We start from the raw sequence: 20860 nt of genomic DNA on the forward strand, positions 1-20860 counted from the left end.
GGGGGCTCGGGGAGACTTAGGAGCCTTAGGTGCATGTGGGGGTGGGCGAGGTGGAGGAGGTGGAGGTGGGGACGGCGGTTGGGGAGGGGATGGCGAGGGTGGCCGTGGAAGGGGGCTGGGAGGGATGGGAGAAGGTGGCCGTGGAGGGGGTGGGGAAGGCGGGGATGGCGGGGGCGGGAGCAGTGGGCTTGGGAAAGGAGGCTGCGGTGATGGTGGCGATGGAGAAGGTGGCGATGGGGACGGCGGTAAAGGAGATGGGGGTAAAGGTGAGGAAGGTGGGGAAGGAGGAGGGGATGGCGGGGGAGGCAGTGGAGGTGCCGGCGATGGTGGGGGAGGAGGGGGGGATGGGACCGAAGGCGGGGGTTGTGAAGGTCGAGAGGGTGGCGGCAGAGGCGGTGGGTCCTTCAAGGTCCTTCGTTGACTTTTGTATTTTCCTTTATCCACAGCCGCAAATAACCCGCTGACCAGTGGTATTCCGAGCAGGACCGGTCGAATTGCCCACATTCCAGCAATTAGCCGACCAAACTGTAATGATTTGCGCATTAAATTACACCCACTCTTACTATAACATTGGTTTGGTGCCTTAATAGCAACCTGTCGTATGGTTCGGGGGCGCTTAGTGGAAACACCTGTTCAATAGCCACACACTACTTGTGGCACAAGATGTAGCAGCTCAGACATTCGCTCTAGTGACGTCGCTAGCAGACTAACATCGTCTGCATACAACAGTATGGAGACGCGCTTGCTGTCCACAAGGGGTGCGTCATACTTAAGTACTCCAGCTTCTCCAAGGTCATGAGTATCAATCAGATCAGCTAGTGTCTCAATGAAGAGTCCAAACAACTCCGTAGATAAAGGACACCCTTGCTTCACTCCTTGCTTAGACTCAAACTCTCCCCCCACTTTCTCATTTACCTTCATCACCATGGACACCTTCTCGTACGCTTTTCTCAGAGCATCTGGCATGGGGCCGCTAATCCCCCTCTCCTGCAACCGAAGCCACATGTGCTCACGAGGCACCTTATCAAAGGCCTTCTCAAAGTCAATCTGTACTATTATCAACGGCGGCTGCCCCGCGATCCGATGCCGCCTGAGCAGGTGTTGCTTGACAAAGAGGTGATGAGCGGTGCCAAAACCCCGCCTGAACCCGCTTGGCATGGGTGCCACAGGTCCAGTATTTCCCCAGCACGTACCAGGCGGTTAAGGATCACTGACGCATAGCACTTCGCAAGTGCTCCTCCAACTGCAATGCCTCGATGATTTCCTGCCACCAACGGGTCACCCTTCTTTAAAATTGGGATACCACCGTTTTGGTAAACTGCTGTGGAAAGTCACCAGTTGCCCTGACGTGCTCTAACAAAACGCGCAGCACTGGGACGATACAGTTCACCTCCGTTCCCTGCCTGCCCCGCTCATCCACCCGTGGGAGGCGTGCATAACGGTAACATTCCGATGGTACGGCCTCAAGCCCATGAGCCTTTCCGTTTGGTAACCTACCGACAGCACGCGCTACCTCCTCCAAGGTGAAAGGCTCATCCAGGATGCTAGCTGCCCGTGCTCTCCTGTCCATGACAGTCCGACACGCTTGCCAAGCACCCTCTCCCAAAGGGGCCCCAAAAAAGGAGATATAATTAAGGAGCCGATGTGCACCTTCAACACCCGTCTCCCCAACTCCTGCGTTTAACAAGGTGGCAAAGTGATCCCGAAATACATGCAAGTCGTCAATTGCGCAACGCTTCTTGAGTTGCCCTCCCAAGGCCCGCCATAGTGCGCGCTGATCGTGCCTGCACCTAACCACAAACTCACGCATTCTCTCTGCATCATATGCTGCTCGGGCACGACGTTTGGCACGATTCATTGCGTTACGTGCCTTGCAGAACGCTTCCCACAAAGGGCCTGACTTATTCTCGACCCTGCCAGGGCCAAGCCGCACCCTGCAAGCAAGCATGTGTTGCCGGGCGCTTTGGCATTCCACCCCCCGCTTGCATACCCTCAGGCCTGCGACCTGCAAATACTTGAATCAGCACCTTCCGCAGGAGGGTGCTAATGCGCTCCACCGACTCCGTTCTGTCGCAGGTCCCATTAGATAGGTCCGTGATCACCCCATTTAGTGCATGCATGACCTGGGATCCGTCAGTGAACAGAGCAGCATAGTCACGATAATGGGAAATTTCAAACACTTGCATTAGACATGGGGGTCACCTTCCCGACGCGTGCCCTAGGGCAGGCCTGCCGCTCTTCCCTTCCCTGCTTTTCTCCCCATGACGGCCGTACTTCTGCCCTCGCATTCAGGGTTATCAAGGCGGGCATTCTTTGGACCGACATCAGCGAGGGCCTGGCACCCCGGAACGACACCCCTGCTACGACACCGATTCATATCAAGACCATCATAACGCACTGGATGACTGTACTGTGCCATATCAAGACCATTGGCAAGGGCAACCTCCTATCCCTAAAGAGGAACAGCACGGCACGGAAGGAGGTCGAAGCAGCTCTCCTTAAAAGCATGAAAACGTGCATGCAGAATTACCAAGGCGGTAAGTTTGCAAATTGGGGGAATGTACATATACACCTGGGGGTACTAAATCATGCATTGGAAAAGGGACACCCCCAACAATAGCGCACTTTTCAATTTCCCCCCACTTGCAGTGTCAGTTCCCGACATGTACGATGGCTGAATGTGTGTGTACGTGCTATGGTGCAGGGCTCAAGCCAAAGGGCTACGAAGGCATGTTCAACACGGTGCGGACGGAGGTGAAACAGCTTAAGGAGCAGGGCACCTGGGAGGAGCCGACAGATGACATGCGGCAGAAGGCCGACCAGGAAGCCAGGGAGAAGGCCTTGGCAATCTTGGGGCGCATCAAGCAGAAGGCGGGTTTCGTGGACAAGAAGAAGGATGGTGGGTTTCTGGGATGGGCTGGGAGGAGGGTTGACTGGATGGATGGAAAGACTCATAGTGTGCGGGACATTCACAGCGGTTTTACACTCTTGTAAGCAAGATTTTGATCCCTACAATGTGATCGTGATTTGCAGACACAGAGCAGGGCGGCAATGCAGCTGCCGCCGAAACACCAGCTGGTGCCGAAGAGGTAGCCCCTGTCCAAGTTCCACGACAGCAAGAGCAGCAGAACCCCGCCAACCCGCCGACCAGTGATGAGGGTGACGGGTGCGGGACAGCTGCAGAGATGGGTGAGAACCCCACCACGGAGGAGGGAGAGGAGGTGGAACGAAAGAAGCCCCGTGGCAGGAAGCCGGCAGGAAGCCGACACTGTAACACAGCAAAGGCGTAACCCGGGATGCTCAGATTGGCATTTGCGTCGTTACATTGCCCCCCACTTAGCAATGGACGTCCTCGGCTATTCTTTCGAGCACAGGAGCCATCCCACCTCGCGCCAGTGCGCTGGTTTAACCATTACACCATGAAATCGCCAATATGCGATTTGCTGGCTGCCTGAATCGAACCGCCGACCCGAAGTTTATTACGGAAGTCGTGCGGTCCTGTCTCGATACCATTGTAACACAGCAAAGGCGTACCTGGGATGCATAGATTGGCATTTGCGTCCTTACAGACACCCAGCTGGCTGTAGGAAGCGAAAGGAACCGCCCCCAACTGAGGCTGGTGCAGAGCAGGCAAAGACCAGCCGCCGCCGTCGAGGGTCAGCTGATCCACGGATAGGCAGTGAGTGAAGTAAGTTGTGCTCTCAGGGTTTTGGTTTTGGGTTTTGTTCAGAGTTGGGCACTAGCTAATGTTAAAACCCTGCAGCTGATATGTGTATTGCCACCTATAGCTATCCTCCCGGTTTCTGTCGTATGACAGTTATTAAGCATAACCTTAAATTTTGCCATTTCTTTTCCGTGCATGCAAAACAGGTCTGGACTCTAGAGTCCCCGTGGTGGGAGACCTCGGATTAATCAAATATCGGAGTCAGCAACTCGTTTAGTGAGACATGTGTATGGAGCCGTACATCAGATCATACGGAACTGAATCTGGGGGCTGGGTCTGATTTCCTTCCTCTTGATATGATGACGTTGGTGTAATTAGCGAGTTTATACACACACCGAGCCTGGGGCCATGGGCGGGCTCTACAGCCCTGCAAGGCTTGTGTTGGTGAGGCAATCTTTACAATTGTACACTCAAAGTGTTTGGTGAACATGTATGTTTGTATGTGTAGACATGTGAGCTCGATACAGGCATATGCATGGATGGAAGTTTACGCACACATAGACAGGCGAAATAGGCATACGTGCTCACATAGATGGATGAGACAGCTGTGATAGCATGTGTAGGCAGGTTGGACAGGGACATGCTTACAATCCATTGACACCAGCATATGGCCCGGCATACGGACAAGGAACACTTGTAAACACGGGTTACCCTGTCTGTTACCCCTCAGTACAATATTACCCCGACCCCTTTGTTACCCCTTGGTAAGGGGTCACCCTGACCCCTTTGTTACCCCTTGGTAAGGGGTTACCCCTACCCCGGGGTTAGGTTACCCACCCCCCTTCGTACATAGCCACATGGGTAACCACTTACCCCTACCCTTACCCCTAACCCTAACCCCTGGGTTATGCTTAAGGGGGGGTTACCCCTCGTTTTATGCCATAGGGCAAAAAGACATGTTCTTCGGTTTTGGAACTCAATGGTTAAGGGGTCCTGGACATTGTGCCAGAGCGATTTCGTTTCTGACTTCGAGCTGGCGGTTGGGAGTGTCGGGGTGATGTTGATTGCTGGACGGGGAGGGTGCTTACCTCCCTGGCCAACATGGGTGCATCCAGACACCTTGGCCTACAGGGCGATGCTTAAATTGCGTATCATGCTACCACTAAACTGCTCATCGGTAACATTCTAAAAAAAGTTCTTAAGCCGCGGCCCAAATAATCCGCAGGTGTTTCCCACCAGGCGGGGTCAATGGGTTATTAAGGCTTAGGGTTTTGATACCAAATGTAGTAGCTGGCCGCTGGAAAGGCCTCTCGAGATGCTGGTGGTCGCGCTACGCGCGTATTTGTAGAGCCGTACTGTGTACCAGCTACTACAGGCAGGTTGTTACCCGATTTGGATTTGAGCAACCCCCTAGTACGGGAAGATGGCTGACGTGGCTCCTGAAACAGAGGCTGCTTGCCTCGGCTGTGCCGAGACTCTGTACATAGTCTGTATTATAACGTATAGCCGCTATATGTAGCATGTGCCATGTATCGCGGCGATGCTTGCTCTGTGCAACCTTATGTTGAAGCGGCCGTGTGCATTCTGCCATGGTAAGGCAGCAGCAGTCGAACCGGGCAAGGGACACACGGCTATTACTTTCACAAGACCTTTCATGGCAAGTTACAAGGCTCCACTTTAAACACAATGTCATTAGCGGTGCTAGGTGGTGCTGTGCTACCTTGCTGCTGCTGCACCGGTGATGTCCTGTCCTATTAGTTGGCTTAGATACGACAGAGCGTGTGGCGATCGGAGCCTCTAAGGCTGATGTGTGTGACTGTCGTACGAGCTGGATCGCAGTGGCGATCCCTTTTATAAGCTTCTGCTCTCCTGGTAAAGACATTCTGCCTTAACTCAGTAGAGCTTTCAGCCTTGCCATGCGCAAACTCCCCCACCCTTTCCCGTCCCATTCATCCTGCTCTCCGCCTGGCTCCCACCCCCTCCAGTCAGATTGTTTCCATGGGAGATGTTCCTCTGTGTAAAGCAATAGTACCCCATGCATTAACCGTCGCACGCTGTCAATTGTCCTGTTAGCAAGAAAGCTTGCATCGCCAACAGCGCCCATCAGCACCGCGCCCTGGCTCAAGATGTTCAGAGAGAGGCTTGTGGCTGGCGATGGTTAGCCGGTGGTTTGCCAAACGGTTAACGTGTGGGTCATGACAGGTGGTTGCGAGGTTCACTGCGGTTCTGACACACGATGCGTTACCAGAGCTCTACGAATGGGTACATGTTTATGGGCCAGCTCCTCTTTAGAGCACACTCCAGGATATGCGCGTGAACACGGGCCACGTCGCACGGGCCGCAACGGCCATCTGCAAGCCTTTTTTGTGCAGTCAACCGATGTTGCCATTATCACGGAGATCTTAGCTAGCAAAACTATTGGATTTGCTACAGCTGAGTGATCCGCTACTGGAAACATTTCAGCAAGCCCTATGAAGAGCACATATATACGCAAGCTTGGCAACTGCACTGAAACAAGGCAAATGTGATTGGTCACATTACTGAGGTTATAAGGATTTCCAACTTTGGAGTTCGTGGGCTACATGCATGGGAAACGAAACAAATGAGCTCGACAGCCCGGAAGATTGCAATACCCCCACCAGCCCATGTAATTTGCACACAAAGTATACAGGAAACACAAAGAGATTTTGCTACTAGGCGTCCAAAATGGCCATCCGATTGCGTGGTCGCAGCATTTGTACGGATATTGCGCCCTTAACTCCGTTCTAGGAAGTATTTTTATCCTGCAATAATAAAGATGGACGCATTCGTAGATGTCCTAGCTTTTTAAAGCTACATTCTGAGGGACTTGACTATTATGCTTGCACAGCGACCGCAGCGCTGCCAGCTGCACAGCGCTTCTCGCGTAAAGCCGTTATGCAGTATCAGGACAAGCTGCAGCGCCTTTCACAAAAGGTGCGCCATTGTTTACTTTTCGCCCTCTTCATTCCTTTATCTGTCCCCCGCCCGACCGCACCAACAGCTCCGTCCCTCCTTACCAATGTCCCCGCGGAGCTCCAGAACCACGATCGCAAAGCCTTGCCATGCCCCCGTAAAGCCCCGATGTACTCTATCATCACACTATAATCTGCCAACTCCTCATACATTGCTACCTGCCAGCAGCAGACCCATATCTATGTCGTGCAAAGGCTCATCGCACCCTTCAACACATCCAGCCGAACCCACGCCCGCACGTTTTTCAACCCTTTCCTAAGTAAGCCTTCCTTGTAGGTCATCTGGTGGTGCAGCGCTTAAGACACGAACACCGGCACCAACAGGAGCAGCTAGAGGGGGAAAAGATGCCTTCGAAGAGGTTGGTCAACCTCAGCCAGCAGGGGAGGAGTCCCACAGCCCCGTACGGCATGACACGATATATGCCACGGTACGTGCGCTGGGTATTGCGAGTCACTACCCACCCGCATCACTCCCCCAAGTGATGGGCTGCCGTGCGTCTCTCCTGATACCAGATGTGGTACACGCAAACATGCCTAGTTTACATGTATACGTACGAAAACACATCACACCAAGCGCAACACACACGTCTGCGTACAGTTAGCCAGTACTCTGTCCAATAATTACGCCTGCAACGCTGAATGGCACGGTGTAGTTGCGAAAGAGCAGTAGCAGTATTTGCGAAAGAGCAGTAGCAGCAGCGGCAACGGTCAAATCCTCAGCTACATGCATGTCGTACTTTTCATTCTACTTCACCTCGCGCATTCCAACACAAGAACAAAATGCCTTAATGTGGCTTGCTGCCCTCCTCTTTCCCCGCCGCCAACATAAAAACGTTGCACGTGCAGTCGCCGGCGTCACGCGATCTGGCGGCTGCTGCTCGCGGTTTCGTTGCGGCGGCGGGTGTGGCGGCGGCAGTGACGCTGGCAGCGCTTTTCGGGCCCCCGGGCGCAGCCGACCTGGGCCCGCTGTCTCCCCCGCAGGCCGCCCATGCTGTCAGCTCGGAGCAGCTGCTGTTCCTTGAGGTGCAGGGGGGGGGGAGAGGGGGAGACATGGAGGGCGGCGTGCGGGCTTGTGTTGGGCTCTGTGAGAAGGTTATCAAGGTACAAACAGTCGGGCCGGGCCCTGAGACGTCAGGCCACTGCTCCATACGTGAGGAAGGGAAGGGAAGACGGTCAAACACCTCGAGATGGCCAATGTGTTTCCAACGGATCCCGTCCATCAAGGCCGCCACGGTGTTACCATGTGACCGCCAAAGGACTCCATTCCGCGGTACACCATTGCATCATTCCCCCCAGGCCTGGCGAGCGGTTGATCGCGCTTATGTGGATAAGAGCTTCAACGGACAGAGCTGGTTCCGGGTGGGTGCTGGTGGTGGTGGATGGCGCCGGGGAAAGGGCGGGTGATGGAAGAAATGGTAAAGGGCGGGCGCTCCCGGGGGATGGGTTGGGATGAGGGATTGGTTGGGATGAGGGAGGGGCGGGGTGAGGAAGAGGTTGGGTAGGGAAAAGGGCGGGATGGGAAGGGGGTGGGGTAGGCCATTGCGGGTGAGCCCATGTAGGTCAGCGGGTGAGTATGCATGGATGAGTACGGGAGTACGACAGGCGTGAGGCCGACTGAAGCGGAACCTGAAGAAGGTTGCGCACGAACACATGTGTACAGATGCGGGTACTGTACGGATGGGGGCATAGTACGGATTTGACTAGCTGCCCCACCACAACTACTCTTGCTGCCTTGCTTGCAGGTCCGGGAGACCTTTCTGAAAAAGGAGTCCTTCGAGAGCCGCTCGCAAACGTACGACGCCATTCGTAAACTTGTGGCCTCCCTGGACGATCCCTTCACTCGGTAGGTGGCTTGTGATGGGTGTAAGGAAGCGGAGTGACGGGAAAGGCCGCAAGGCGATTCGGCAAATGCAAGCTGTGGAGGATTCTGGAAATTGTGCGGGGCAAGACAGGGCTGAGACACGCCGGGTTGAAAGCCCTGGGTACCTCCTCACTTCTCCCTGCAGCCTCACAGACATTTCCCTCTGGCGCTTTCCCCTCCCCTGGACCACCCCAATGAGTACGGCCACCACTACGCGGGGCCCACCCCATTTGGTCTTTGTCCCCTACATTTTCCCTCCTTTCCCATTCTTCATTCGCCTCACCCTCCCACCGTTCGGGTTTACTGCCGTACTTCCGCAGGTTCTTAGAGCCCTCCCGTCTGAGTGAGCTCCGGCGGGGCACCCAGAAGAGCTCCGTGACGGGGGTGGGGCTGGAGGTGACGTTCACGGAGGGCAGCGGACTGGCGGGGAGCCTTCTGAAGGTGAGAGAGGAAGACGAGGGTCCGGGGGGTTAGGGCTGAGGGAGGTAGGAGGAAGGGCGGGGGCTTTGGGGTTCAGAGGGTCGGACTGGAGGGTTCTTGGGGTCCTCTCCCCCCCAAGAGCCAGGAGGGAAGGGGACACGATTGTGGGTCCTTACAGTGTGAGACCTCCAACACCCCAGCCAGCTTGTTGTGAGTTGTTGTCACTAATAGCTTTTTACGTTTCACCCTATCACATATTTCCCTAGGAAAGATTCGGGGGTTGCCTGGTCGCCTGATACATGGTTACATCATTCATCGCACTTATATTGTATTTGAGGGAAGCCGTGTACAAAACCTACGGAAGTTGTGTGCGCAATTATTTGTGGGACTCGGGACCGTAATATTGGTTTTGTTTAGCATAGTTGCCTTGCCTTGCTCCATCCGGGCGCTGACTATACGGCGGATTGTACGGCAGGTGGTGACGCCAGCGGAAGGTGGCCCCGCCGACCGCGCGGGAGTACGGCCGGGTGACGTCATCTTGGCAGTGGACGACAAACCCACGATGGGGATCAGCCTGTACGAGGCATCGGATCTGCTGCAGGTACGGAACTCCTTGTCAACGTTACCGGACATGTTCGCACATACAAGCATCGGTACATAGGTGAAGCGGCAGGCGTGTGAATGTCGGGCGATGTTTCGGGACCCGCCCATAAGCAGCCCCTGCACCAAACCGCGGCCATACCAAGACCGACAACATCCCTTCCTCGCACCCACCAGCATCCAACCCCTTTCCTCCAACTAACCGGATACCCTAAAACCCCGGGGTCTGGCCCCCGCCCGCCCCCGGGGAAATGAAAACTAGACTTACCCCATACCGCCACCACTGTACGACAAATCCCCATCACTAACCACGGACAGCTCCTCTGAACCCTGAAGGGTTCCTACACCCGTACAACAACGCGCCCCACCCATTCATGATGGATGATTCATCCACCCACCCACCCATTCCTCCACCCGTCCTGCCCGTCCCGCTTGGGGCCGCACCATAGGGCCCTCCTGGCAGCCCAGTGACGCTCCGAGTGCAGTCAAACGGGCCCGATGGGAAACCTCTGCCGCCCAGGGAGGTGCCCCTCATTCGGTGAGCCGTGTGAGGCGGGGTCCAGGGAGCCTCTTGGGAGTTAGGAGGTCCCACGGGTTTAATTGTAATGTTGTTGTTGTAATGTTGTAATGTTACAGAGTGGGAAGCTTCTGGGCCGCTTTATCACATTGTCAGTTCTAGATCATTTATCACCTTATAGCACCATCCACCACTACCACACTGTACTTCGCCATACGAACTGTAAGTCCAAGGCGGCGGATCCAGCCTTCGGGGACCCTTCCTCATCCATTCACCCGAACACCCGAAGAGACGGAGGGTTCGGCAATCGCCACCAATCCAGCGTGCGAATCTGGTCCATCAACTGTGACCTCAACTCCACATCTCAGCAGCTAGCCATAATCTCGCGCTCCCGACTAATTCGGGGGTCTCCCCAGGAATCGAACCCAGGACCTTAAACCGCTAATTGCAGTAGTGTCAACCCAGACCAGATTGTGAGATTTAATTGAGCTTCGCGGCTATCTATCACCGCCGCACCACAGCGCCGGGTACGGATGCGCGAAGCAGAATGCCCTGGAATCCAAAGTTGTCTATGTTTCCAGGGTACCCTCTTTCCTTCCTCCCGCCTCCCACTACGCCCTCCCGCCTGTCCACATGCCTACACGCCACCCCATGCCGGCCCCTTCTCCTCCTCCCCTTTCTCCTCACCCCTCCAAGCAATCTGGACACGTATGACTCATCTCTGAGCCATCACATGTGTGCTTCTCTTTACGTTTCTTAGGGTCGCATTCCCCCGTTGGCCTGACGCTTCCTGTCCTCCTCCTCTTGGGCCATTGTCCACAGCCCCTGGGCCCCCTTTCCTCCTCCCCCTAACCCCCCTTGTCCACATAACTCGCCTCAGTGAGCTGGTGGTCATTCGGCCTGTCAGCTATGCGCTGTGCAGCGGTGTAAAGCCGGCCGTGGGGCTGAAGGGGGAGTCTGGGGGCCCTGAGGGTGCTGGTGACGTGCGGGTGGGCTATGTGCGTGTGTCGACCTTCAACTCCAATACACTGGAGGGGGTCACATCAGCATTGAAGGATGCGCAGGTGGGTGGGAGATGAAGGTTGTATGGGGGTTCGCTGGTGTTGGTGGGGTTGGCTTTGCACATGGCGTGCCGTACATGCCGTACCTTTCCTCCCTCTCTCTCTGTCACTGCAAGGGGAAAAAAGGGTAGAGCTTGTCCAGGGTCACACACTGGGGGCGATGGATGGCGCACTACCAAAATGTAGGTAACCTGGAACGATGTGTGCGGATGTGTGCAATGTCCTCATTGGTAAACCCCCTGGAGGTTGGGCATCTGCTGACTGACTGTCCGTACGGCTTTGCTTGTACCAACCTTGCCTGCACGTTTTTGTTCTCCAGGCGGCTGGCGCAGACGGCCTGATTCTCGACCTGCGCAACAACGGCGGCGGCCTCTTTCCGGCTGGTGGGTCTTTACTTCACGGGTCTTTAGTTTGTACTAGGGCTTATATATAAGAAATCACCTTTAGTGTTACCTTAATAAAACATATTGCGAGTACTGTACAACTTGAATCGCAAGTAGGCCAACGTTTTTCCACCTGTCATCCCCCATCCTGATTTCCCGAGACACACACACACACACACCCTCTTCACGGCCCCAGGTGTGCAAGTGGCCAAGCTGCTGATGTCCGGCGGCGACATCGTGCTCATCTCCGACTCAGCTGGCGTGAGGGACATCTACACGGCTGACGGCACCTCCTCGCTAGACACGCGGACACCTCTTTCGGTCTGGGTCAACAAGGGAACCGCCAGCGCGTCGGAGGTGGGTGGGTCGGAGGTGGGTGGGAGAGTGACGGAGGAGAACGCTTTTGGCTGTCCTTCCGTTAGGTGACCTGGGGAGCTGGCCTTGGCGCAGTGCCGGGACCGATTACGAAACGGCGTGGTGGGGGAAAACGAACTGAACTGGACTGAGAGACGCGTCTAGTAGGGGGAATATGGTTCACTGGAGGTTTACGCGTATGGCAATGTGGCGTGTGGCGTGTGGCGTGGGGTCACGGACATACGGAAATGGAAGAGCACACCTGCAAACATGAGTGGTCCTTACGTAGTCTATAGTTAGTGTAGAGGTTTAGGGTACCGTCTAGTTGCCCGTCTATCGCCACTACAGTGACGGCTACTTCTGCTCGCTGTGGCGCCTTTCCCATTCACCCTACTCATCAACATCTTCAAATAGACTCAGGTAACCCCATCACTTGATTTTACTGGACTACTACGTGCTTCGGTGGCGTTTTGCATGTGACTTCTCCTACCTTACGCCTCGCGCCTCAGATCATTTAAATACCCATTTCAATACCCAGCAGACCTACAAAGACATATGCACAACTCACATCGGTCACTCAGACCGCTTAGCCCCTTACTTCGGGTTTTCAGATCTGTTAGTAAAAACACACACACGGCAGAGCCACGTGCAAACTCACACACGACGCCTGAGGTGTACAGGCGGCTGGTGGGTGCTGCAGGTGCTGGCAGGAGCTCTCAAGGACAGTGGTCGAGGTGTAGTGGTGGGCGAGAATACCTTTGGCAAGGGGCTCATTCAAACGGTGGTGGAGCTGAGCGACGGGTCAGGGCTGGCCATCACCGTGGCCAAGTACCAGACACCCGCCGGTGCGTTCCGGGTTGGGGTGTGTGGGTGATCTGATACCTCTGTCACTCTCCACCCTCCACTTCCATCATGTCCATAAAGTGAAATGACAGCCGGGTTTAGGGTTTGTGTATGTACGTGTGTGCATACATGCGTTTCTGGGGTTTTTGACGCTGGGGGGGGGGGAGGTTTATGGAAGTCACACGCCGTTCGATGACATGAGGCTTAATTCCAACCGAAGAGGAGTCGGTTCGGCTGTGAACTCTCCTTTTCAACATCCTCCCCTTTTGCGCCCCACCTGCACCCACAGCCGCACCCGCACCCCCTTCTCTTCACTTCCGCACACAGGTCTGGATATTAACCGAGTGGGCATCACTCCAGATATCCGGCTGCCGCCTGACCAGCTGGCCTCGGGGGGCTCAGCGGTGTGTGAGCAGCTGGCTGGACCCGCAGCGCCGCGCGTGTTTGGGTGAAACCACCATCCCACACATCGCACCTCACCGCACACGCGACACGCCACGTAGCAAGCTCGCAACTACGCTCCATACTCGTAAAGTCCCACAGAAGGAGGGTGAGGATAAGCCGAGATAGCAAATGGGCCGCCTTGTGTACTACTTCAAGCAGGAATGAATGTGGATTAGGTTTAGCCCAGGTGGCGATTTTAACTCAGGAATTCCCATCCGAGGGGTGTGGCTTGTTTCCGTGCCTCGTGCGAAGGAAGGAATGGCCTAACCACCACCAAGGGGTTTGCAGGGTATTGGTGGTCTGTGGAGGTGAGGAGGTAAATAGGAGAGCACGGGTCGAGGGTAGACTGCTTTGCGAGTGAGGAGCACCTTCAAATGCATGTTTTAGGTGGTCCAGGATGGGCGATTGGACGGTGGGGCTGGTTAATGGATAATGGTGAGGACACGGTGGTCCGTTGGCAGCACGCTGCGCGCCTGCAAATATGATGTGTGGGACAGGGGTTCATATCTTCACCCGTGGCCGCTAACCGGCGAAACCCTGCCTTCCCCAAGTATTTCGGGGCACCGCCATCCAATCACCCTAGCCGACGTCTCCGAATTCAGTGGATCGCTCAGGTTCAGTACCCACCACCGGCGTCCAACGGAATCTGCCAGTTCAACGGCGGCTCAACTCCATTCCTGATCAGCTCGCAGGTCCACTTTACTCGTGTCTGACCTATCTCGATTCCGGAACCTCCGGGGGCATGAACTGTACGTATTCCATTTGTTTTACTGTAAGAATTTTTGCCAAAGACGTTTCCTTCCGATTGCCAGTTGGTTGAAGCATCATGACACAAATTTCCCAGCTCCCAGCTCCGCAGCTCCCTAAACACAAAATATGCTTTAGCTTGTTGTGTAATGTGAGATTGCATTGAGTGCTCTCGAAATGGTTGTATGTCGGCGGAACATGGCATATATAAATCGTTATCTAGTCCTTCCTCGTAACATGCCGCATGTTACGAGGAAGGACTAGATAACGATTTATATATATTTACAAGAAACACGTATCGGCTAGTTAGCTCTTGACAGCGGAATGTCCGCCTAGACGGGACTAACTGGAGGAAGGATATATCGCTGAACGGTTGCGGCAGTCGGCTGTACGAGGAATGGTTCCGCGTACACATCACAAGAAATAATAATAATAGTGATGATAATAATTATAATAACAACAATAATAAAAATAGTAATAATAATATAATTTTATCAATAATACATAACAATATTGTTTAATGCAATGATAATAGTAATAATTGGTGGCTGAATTGGTACTAATAATATAATAACAAATGTTAGTCATTACCGTAATTAACGGAATGCTTATAACTTTCTCCAGGAAATCCTAACATGGCAGAAATAGGTGGTAAACTTAGGCTCCGCACAGCTCTTGCGGACATAAGTGGAAGCGATAACTGAAGGTACAATGCGTCCAGTTCTGGACGGTGCAAGATTGGAGCTGGATGCTGTCCTCAAACGCGACGGGAAGCTCCGTTTGCCAGTCAGGCTTGAAACAACGGATAGTCTTTTACAATGCGGTGTCATGTGCCATGTTACTCGTACAGTATTGCCAGGACATTCTCAAGAACCAGGATTGAATCCCCAAACGCGTGAATGGCCCCCATTCGCATGGACGAACCTACAGCATTCTCGTTATCCTATTCCCACCACACTACCACTTCCCTGATGTTGTCCTTGGATAGGCACGCAACGACAGTCCCGGATAGCGGATATCCCCGTGAAAGGGCCTTTTCCATTCCTTCCGAGTAATGAATGAATACTTTGGAAGGCGAAGACACACAAGTCACCATGGGACATCACGTCAAGTTGGTTTTTCCAAAAACCAACTATGGCTCTTTTTTGAAAAGAGCCAGGTAGCTGTATCTGCCTGCCTGCCATCTAAGAGACATGTCACCTCTCGTCGCTGATGTTGCCGTTGCGAGCCCCGGAAGGTTGCACATTACAACGGAGGGCGTGGGGCATTGAAACCGATCCTGTCCTCCTCCGTACCATCTTCCATCTTCGTCCCTACCCTAGAGGCATCTTAGGGCGCTATTCGGGCGGGGGGCATGCGGACTCGAGCGGATGAGGAGTCCGGGTCCTGGTTCCTCATCCTGACGTGTACCTCTTACACGGCATGTGGCTGTACCTATTATACGTGTTCCGTCCTCCGCCATAGCTTTTAAAAGATCATTTTCTCTCCGACACCTCTCTTATATCCTATGCGTCTCTTTGCCACAAAATCATGCCCTACACAGCGGCACACTCCCTACAGCTTTCCTCTCACCTTAAACCTGCTTCCCGAACCACTACATCTCGTTTTTAAACATCTACGGCTCGCACGCGTTGCCCGGAAAAAGTCTTTCTCCCATACACGCGCCATCACGGCAGGCTGCTACGGCAGCACAGCAGCAGCAGCAGCAGCAGCAGCAGCAGCAGTAACATCAGCAATATCCGTATCCTATCCATTAAAGGAGTGATAGAAGGTAGTACAAGCAAACGCATATACATCAGCAGCAGCAGCAGCAGCGGCGGCGAGACTTGCAGTAGCTGACTATAGCATTAGTAGCAGCAGCAGTAGCAGCAGCAATAGCAGCAGTAGCAATAGCGGCCTCCTGGCTAGAGTACATCCGGCAGGTCGAACAAGTGCGGCAGCCCCCAATCCTGCACACACACGCACGTCCAATTGAAAATCGGGCATTTGGTAATTGGTTCAAAAACACGATATACGTGTAGTCCCGATTTAAATACAAAGACACAGCATATAGGTACAGAGGGACGCGAACAAACGACGAGTGTGTGTCTGGGATTGTCCGCCGTCGCCAATAGTTGTTCTGTACGGCATGTGAGTTACTGAACTCCACACACGCACACTCTACTCAAAGCCCCCACAGCGCAGCACAAGGTGCCGCATGATGCGTATCCCCAACCCGAGGGATAAGGGCAATGCTTAATTATCGGATGAGACCGGGGGAAAATGGGTTTGGTGGAGTGTCGTACCTGCGGTGTCACGTCCGGAATGGGTCCCCTCTCCCGATGCTTGGGCTCCGGAACCGCCGACACCCCGCCAGGCAGCTTGGACACGGCGGCCAGCAGCTTGCGGACCTGCGAGCGCGCCCACACGCACAGATGTGTGCGAGGGTGAAACATGAGGAAGGGGAGGCGTACGGGTTAGAAATGATGATACGACGGACGGAAATATTCCGTCAAGAGCGCAGACGGTACACCATGTCGAGCCAGTCCGTCCGTATGTCCGCCCGTGTGTCTGATTTACAGTTTCAAGCGGGTCATGCCAGCCCCTGTAGCGCTTGCACTCTACGCAGACCTCCTCTTCACAAAACCACATCCACCACCGCACAAACCTGGTCGTATCCCCCGCAACCAACCAACACATACACACACGTGCATACACACACACGTGCATATACACACACGTGCATACACACACACGTGCACACACACACGTGCACACACACATACACGTGCACACACACATACACGTGCACACACACACACGCACCTCCTCTCCGCCCACAGCCGCCAGCAGCTTCTTGATAAGCACCCGCTGCTCCTTGTCCCCCTGGGTACCGCAGAAACTAGCTGTGAAGTTGTCCAACACCTGGACGACCGGGGGCGCGGAAAGGATGGCACCCAGAAGGGGGACAGCACGTGCACATGAAGCCGGAAATGAAAACATAAGCAGCAGCAGTATTGGACGCATACCTCAACCCCACTAACAAGGCAGGGGGTTATAGAGGGGGACGAGGGGGCCATCCGGGACGAGGGAACACAAGCTGGTGCATAGTCTTCCCCCCCCCTTCTCCCCACGCGCGCGTGAACCCCCACCGTGTTTGCAAAAGTGGGGTAGGCTGGGGATGGCGAGTTGGAATGCGCCAGGGGTGGTTTCGGGTTCAGAGGTGAGATGGCCAGGTTGGCTGTCCATGAAGTCCACTAGCAGCTGTACTTGTTACAAACGTCGTGGTGGTCCAGATCGACAGTTAGCTACATGCAACATGTTGACTACTGGTTGAAGGCTCGACATATCACCACCCCGCGGTTGCTCTGTTCACTTACTGGGCTGAGCACCACCACCGCCACCGCCACCGCCACCGCCGAGCATAGGGATAACGTGGTGACGCTCATGCATTCGTGAAAAACCCGAAACAGGTCACAGCAACATCATCCGTTGGCTCCATCCGAAGTGGACTCCCCCCAGGCGTTCCGCTCCCTCAGCAATCCCCCCCTTAACCCCCCCCCCACACACACACACCTGCGGAGTCACCCCGGGCAGCTCCCCCAGTACGGCACGAAGCGGGGCCGAATGAGGCTGGTTAGGAGGCAGGTAAACGGCCAGCACGGAGCGGAGGAGCTCCAATACCTGTTGCACGACGAATACACACACATACACACACGCACAGTGTACACGCAACGTCAAGATATATAAAACCCTAAGATCATAAACATGCCACAGGGTTGGCACTTCAGGGCCCCACCACACACCCGCGCCTTTCCGGGGGAAAATACTTTACCGCCGTCACATAAACCCTCCCCCGTCTCCCTCTGCCCCGTCTCCTCTGCCCCGTCTCCCCTGCCCCGTCTCCCTCTGCCCCGTCTCCTCTGCCCCGTCTCCCCTGCCCCCTCTCCCCTGCCCCCTCTCCCCTGCCCCGTCTCCCCCCCTTCATCCCCCAAACCCCCGGGCAACCCCCCGCGCGACGCCATTATCCGACATCACCACCCGGCTGCACGCCCTGTGTCACGAGCTGCAGCTAGGGACTCGCCATGCTCCCACTCTCCCCCTCCCCATACACACTCACCACTGCTTACACCCGTGACTTGGCACATACTTCCCCCCTTACCTCCCACCTCCCTATCTTTTCCCCTACCTACCTAACCCCACACCACCACCACCTCCTCGTCGCACCCTGCCTTTACCTGCGCCTGCACCATAACCGTGGATACCAATCCCAGGCTGCTGATCGCGGACCGGGTGACGGCCCCCACCACCACACCCTCCAATTCCGGGTTGCTGCTGCCGCTGCTGCCGGGGCTGCCGCCATTCTGCAGCCCGCCAGCTCCTAGGCTCTGTGTCTGCAGCGCCAGCAGCGACCTGCAGAAGCTAACCGCCCGGCTGGCGGACTCCGTGTCGGGCCAGCACAGCGCCGCCACCCCCGTCACCAGCCCGCACTGAGCGGCGGCGGGCTGGGTGCGCAGCAACACCTCCAGGATGCTCTCCTAATGGGGACAGCGGGGGCAGGGTGGCATGGAGAGAGTTACAACTTGTACTTGTGTCGGAAAGAAATAAACATGAATGAAGGCAAGCAGGGGGCGGGGAGGCGCAGAGGGAGAGCGAGCGAAGCGCGCGCTAGTTGGAGCGGTGGCCGAGTGAAGGCGGACAGGAGGGATGATCCAGAAGCCCGAACCATATCTGTCAGTCAACCATCTTGCGGTCAATCGCTTCCTTCTCCCCGACTCCCACCCACTTATGGCCCCCGGGGAGGGGGGAAACTGGAGGAGGAAGTGAGTGATTGACGACTAGATGGCCGAAAGCCCTAGTGCGCCATCAGCTTCATATATAGCTTCCGGGTAGGACAAGGATATCCACAAAACTATAACAGAAAGGCTAAGGGCGGCTCGGAGGGTGGAGTCAAGAAAAGGACAAAACAAAGGGCAACATCCCAAGACGAGCCCGGCCTGGCTTTTTCTATCGATTACTCTAGTGAGAAATGAGTACGGACAGATCCCCGAGCCCCCGCAAGGCCGCCATCATCCCCGCCACTCCACTCCCAGTCCAGGCCCCCTTGCTTAAGAACTGCCTTCGTGCACCTCTGAACCCCCGGGGTCCCTCCCTCCTCCCTTCTGGCGTATCAGTCTATATCCTCCTTGGCATCAGCTTCACTCGTTCACGTGGTTCGTCTTTCCTCCCTTCCTCAAAAACACCTAGCTCTGCAGCTGCCAGCTCTACTACCCTCATGAATTCTATGTACCGCGCGGGATATGTAGTGTATGTGTGTGTGTGTTTCGCCGTACCTGCGGTACCGCGCCGTCGCCGCCGTTGGCGCTGACTCGTGAGTTGATCAGCGCCCCAACGGCCCCTGCACTACTGGGCCCCCCTGGAGGGGCGGCTCCCCCCGGGATCCCCACCCCGCCTGACGGCTCCTCGATAGGCCGCCTCGTGACCAGGGCGTTCAGGAAGCTAAGGTACTCGCGACTCAGCTGCGTTATGGTTTGAGGGCATCGTCAGGGGGCATCGTCGGAATATCCTTGAATGTCTGCATAATGCCTGGATAAGCATTTCCGAACTATGCACATGTATGGCGGAAACAGCAGGGAATATGATTAGGACAGCCGGAAAAGCGGGCCGGGGAAATGAAATGCGAAAGCCAAGCGGTGGCTGGAGACCAGCAGCGGCAGCAGCGGCAGCAGCAGCAGGCGTGTTAGTGACAGAAGGGGGAAGGGCCAAAAGGAGGTCGGAGGGAAACGGACTGCTATCTCTACAAATACACAATACACCACATACACACACAGATTGTCACGTACCTCCCGCAAGAGCAAGTCCCGGAGGACCTCATCCGAAGTAGCGTCCGCTGCTGCGGCTGATGCTACTGCTGCGGCGGCGGCGGCGGCGGCAGTAGCACCACGACCACCAGGGGCTCCCGAGGAGCAGGTGACGCCGCCGCCGGCCCCCCTGACCCCGGGCCGGCTACTGCTGCCTCCGCCGGCGGCCGCCCCGCCCCCGCTCCCTGCCCCCCCTCCTGCTGCTGCCGCCTGCATGGCCGCCCATCCTCCACTCAGCCGGTCGTGCATGTGAGGCAGGAACGCACTGCGGTGCGTGTTTGTGTGTGTGGCGGGGAGGAAGGGGTAGAGCGGGACAGCGAGGGGTACGTGAAAAATCAGGCGGGAGAGCTGCCGTACATGTAAAAGTTCAAGGGCCTTTGACGTCCAAGGGTGAGATAAAGTGGGTGTCCGGGGGCTTGGGAGGGCGTGGGGAATATCCGGGGCCCAACAAAAGGGGTTGAAGGCACCCACACCCCAAACTCCCGCGTAACAGCCAGATCCGTAACCCAAAACACAAATCCCCGGGGCCATTTCCCTCCACTCCACTCCACTCCACTCCACTCCCCACCTGCACAACGGCACCATCCACACCCCCGCCCTGGACAGCGGGCAGCGCTGCGCCCACGGTGTTAGTACATGCCGTACGAGCAGCCGTACAACCCAGTCTCCCAGCGCCGCCGCCCCTCCTGCCACCGCCGCTGGCAGCAGCGCCGCCAGCTGACTGGACCGCCACAAGGCCGGACCGCAATGCAGGGTTGCCAAATTAAGCACCATGTAACAGCACTCCCGGACGCCGCGAACGAAGTAACGGCCGTCCGCGGTGTTGGCTCCCGCGACGCACCTGCGCGACGATGGGTTAGATAAGTTGGATTAACGATGGTGGATGGTCGTGGGGTTGGTGATAGCGGTAAGAGAATGGCACCTCGTCGAAACCCAGCTCGCAACACCCCAAGGTCCCCCCCAGGCCATGGACCCCCTCCAGAGCTCATTACCCTCATTACCCGCACCTCACCCCCGCTCATGTCCATCCAGCCCTCCAGGCCTCGTCATCCCATATCCGAGTCCATCTCCTTCACTTTCACTGGTGTAATCTTTAAACTCACAATTATCCTATAATCCATGTCCAGCTCCCA

General features: G+C 55.7%; 2 protein-coding genes across 2 annotated transcripts in view; one reads left to right on the plus strand and one right to left on the minus strand.

Annotated features, from left to right (window-relative positions):
- Window positions 1-7641: 7641 nt before the first annotated feature.
- VOLCADRAFT_58180 (uncharacterized protein) lies at window positions 7642-13148 on the plus strand (the record flags this gene model as incomplete). Its single annotated transcript, XM_002948184.1, has 11 exons — window positions 7642-7680; window positions 7954-8016; window positions 8400-8500; window positions 8839-8959; window positions 9414-9539; window positions 10059-10095; window positions 10878-11119; window positions 11436-11499; window positions 11696-11856; window positions 12554-12698; window positions 13024-13148. Coding segments are annotated over 11 exons (1224 nt in total), but the record flags the coding sequence as incomplete, so codon positions are not given.
- Window positions 13149-15791: 2643 nt separating this feature from the next.
- Window positions 15792-20860, minus strand: part of VOLCADRAFT_88659 (uncharacterized protein) — a gene marked incomplete at both ends in the record, with an annotated part of 12781 nt that continues 7712 nt past the window's right edge. The window contains 8 exons of the mRNA XM_002948333.1: window positions 15792-15836; window positions 16173-16277; window positions 16693-16791; window positions 17443-17550; window positions 18105-18404; window positions 19200-19385; window positions 19710-19992; window positions 20296-20568. Of these exons, the coding sequence (XP_002948379.1) occupies window positions 15792-15836; window positions 16173-16277; window positions 16693-16791; window positions 17443-17550; window positions 18105-18404; window positions 19200-19385; window positions 19710-19992; window positions 20296-20568 (1399 nt within the window). The remainder of the gene's footprint in view (window positions 15837-16172; window positions 16278-16692; window positions 16792-17442; window positions 17551-18104; window positions 18405-19199; window positions 19386-19709; window positions 19993-20295; window positions 20569-20860) is intronic.

This window comes from Volvox carteri (assembly GCF_000143455.1).
Source record: "Volvox carteri f. nagariensis unplaced genomic scaffold VOLCAscaffold_9, whole genome shotgun sequence".
Taxonomy (NCBI): Eukaryota; Viridiplantae; Chlorophyta; class Chlorophyceae; order Chlamydomonadales; family Volvocaceae; genus Volvox; species Volvox carteri.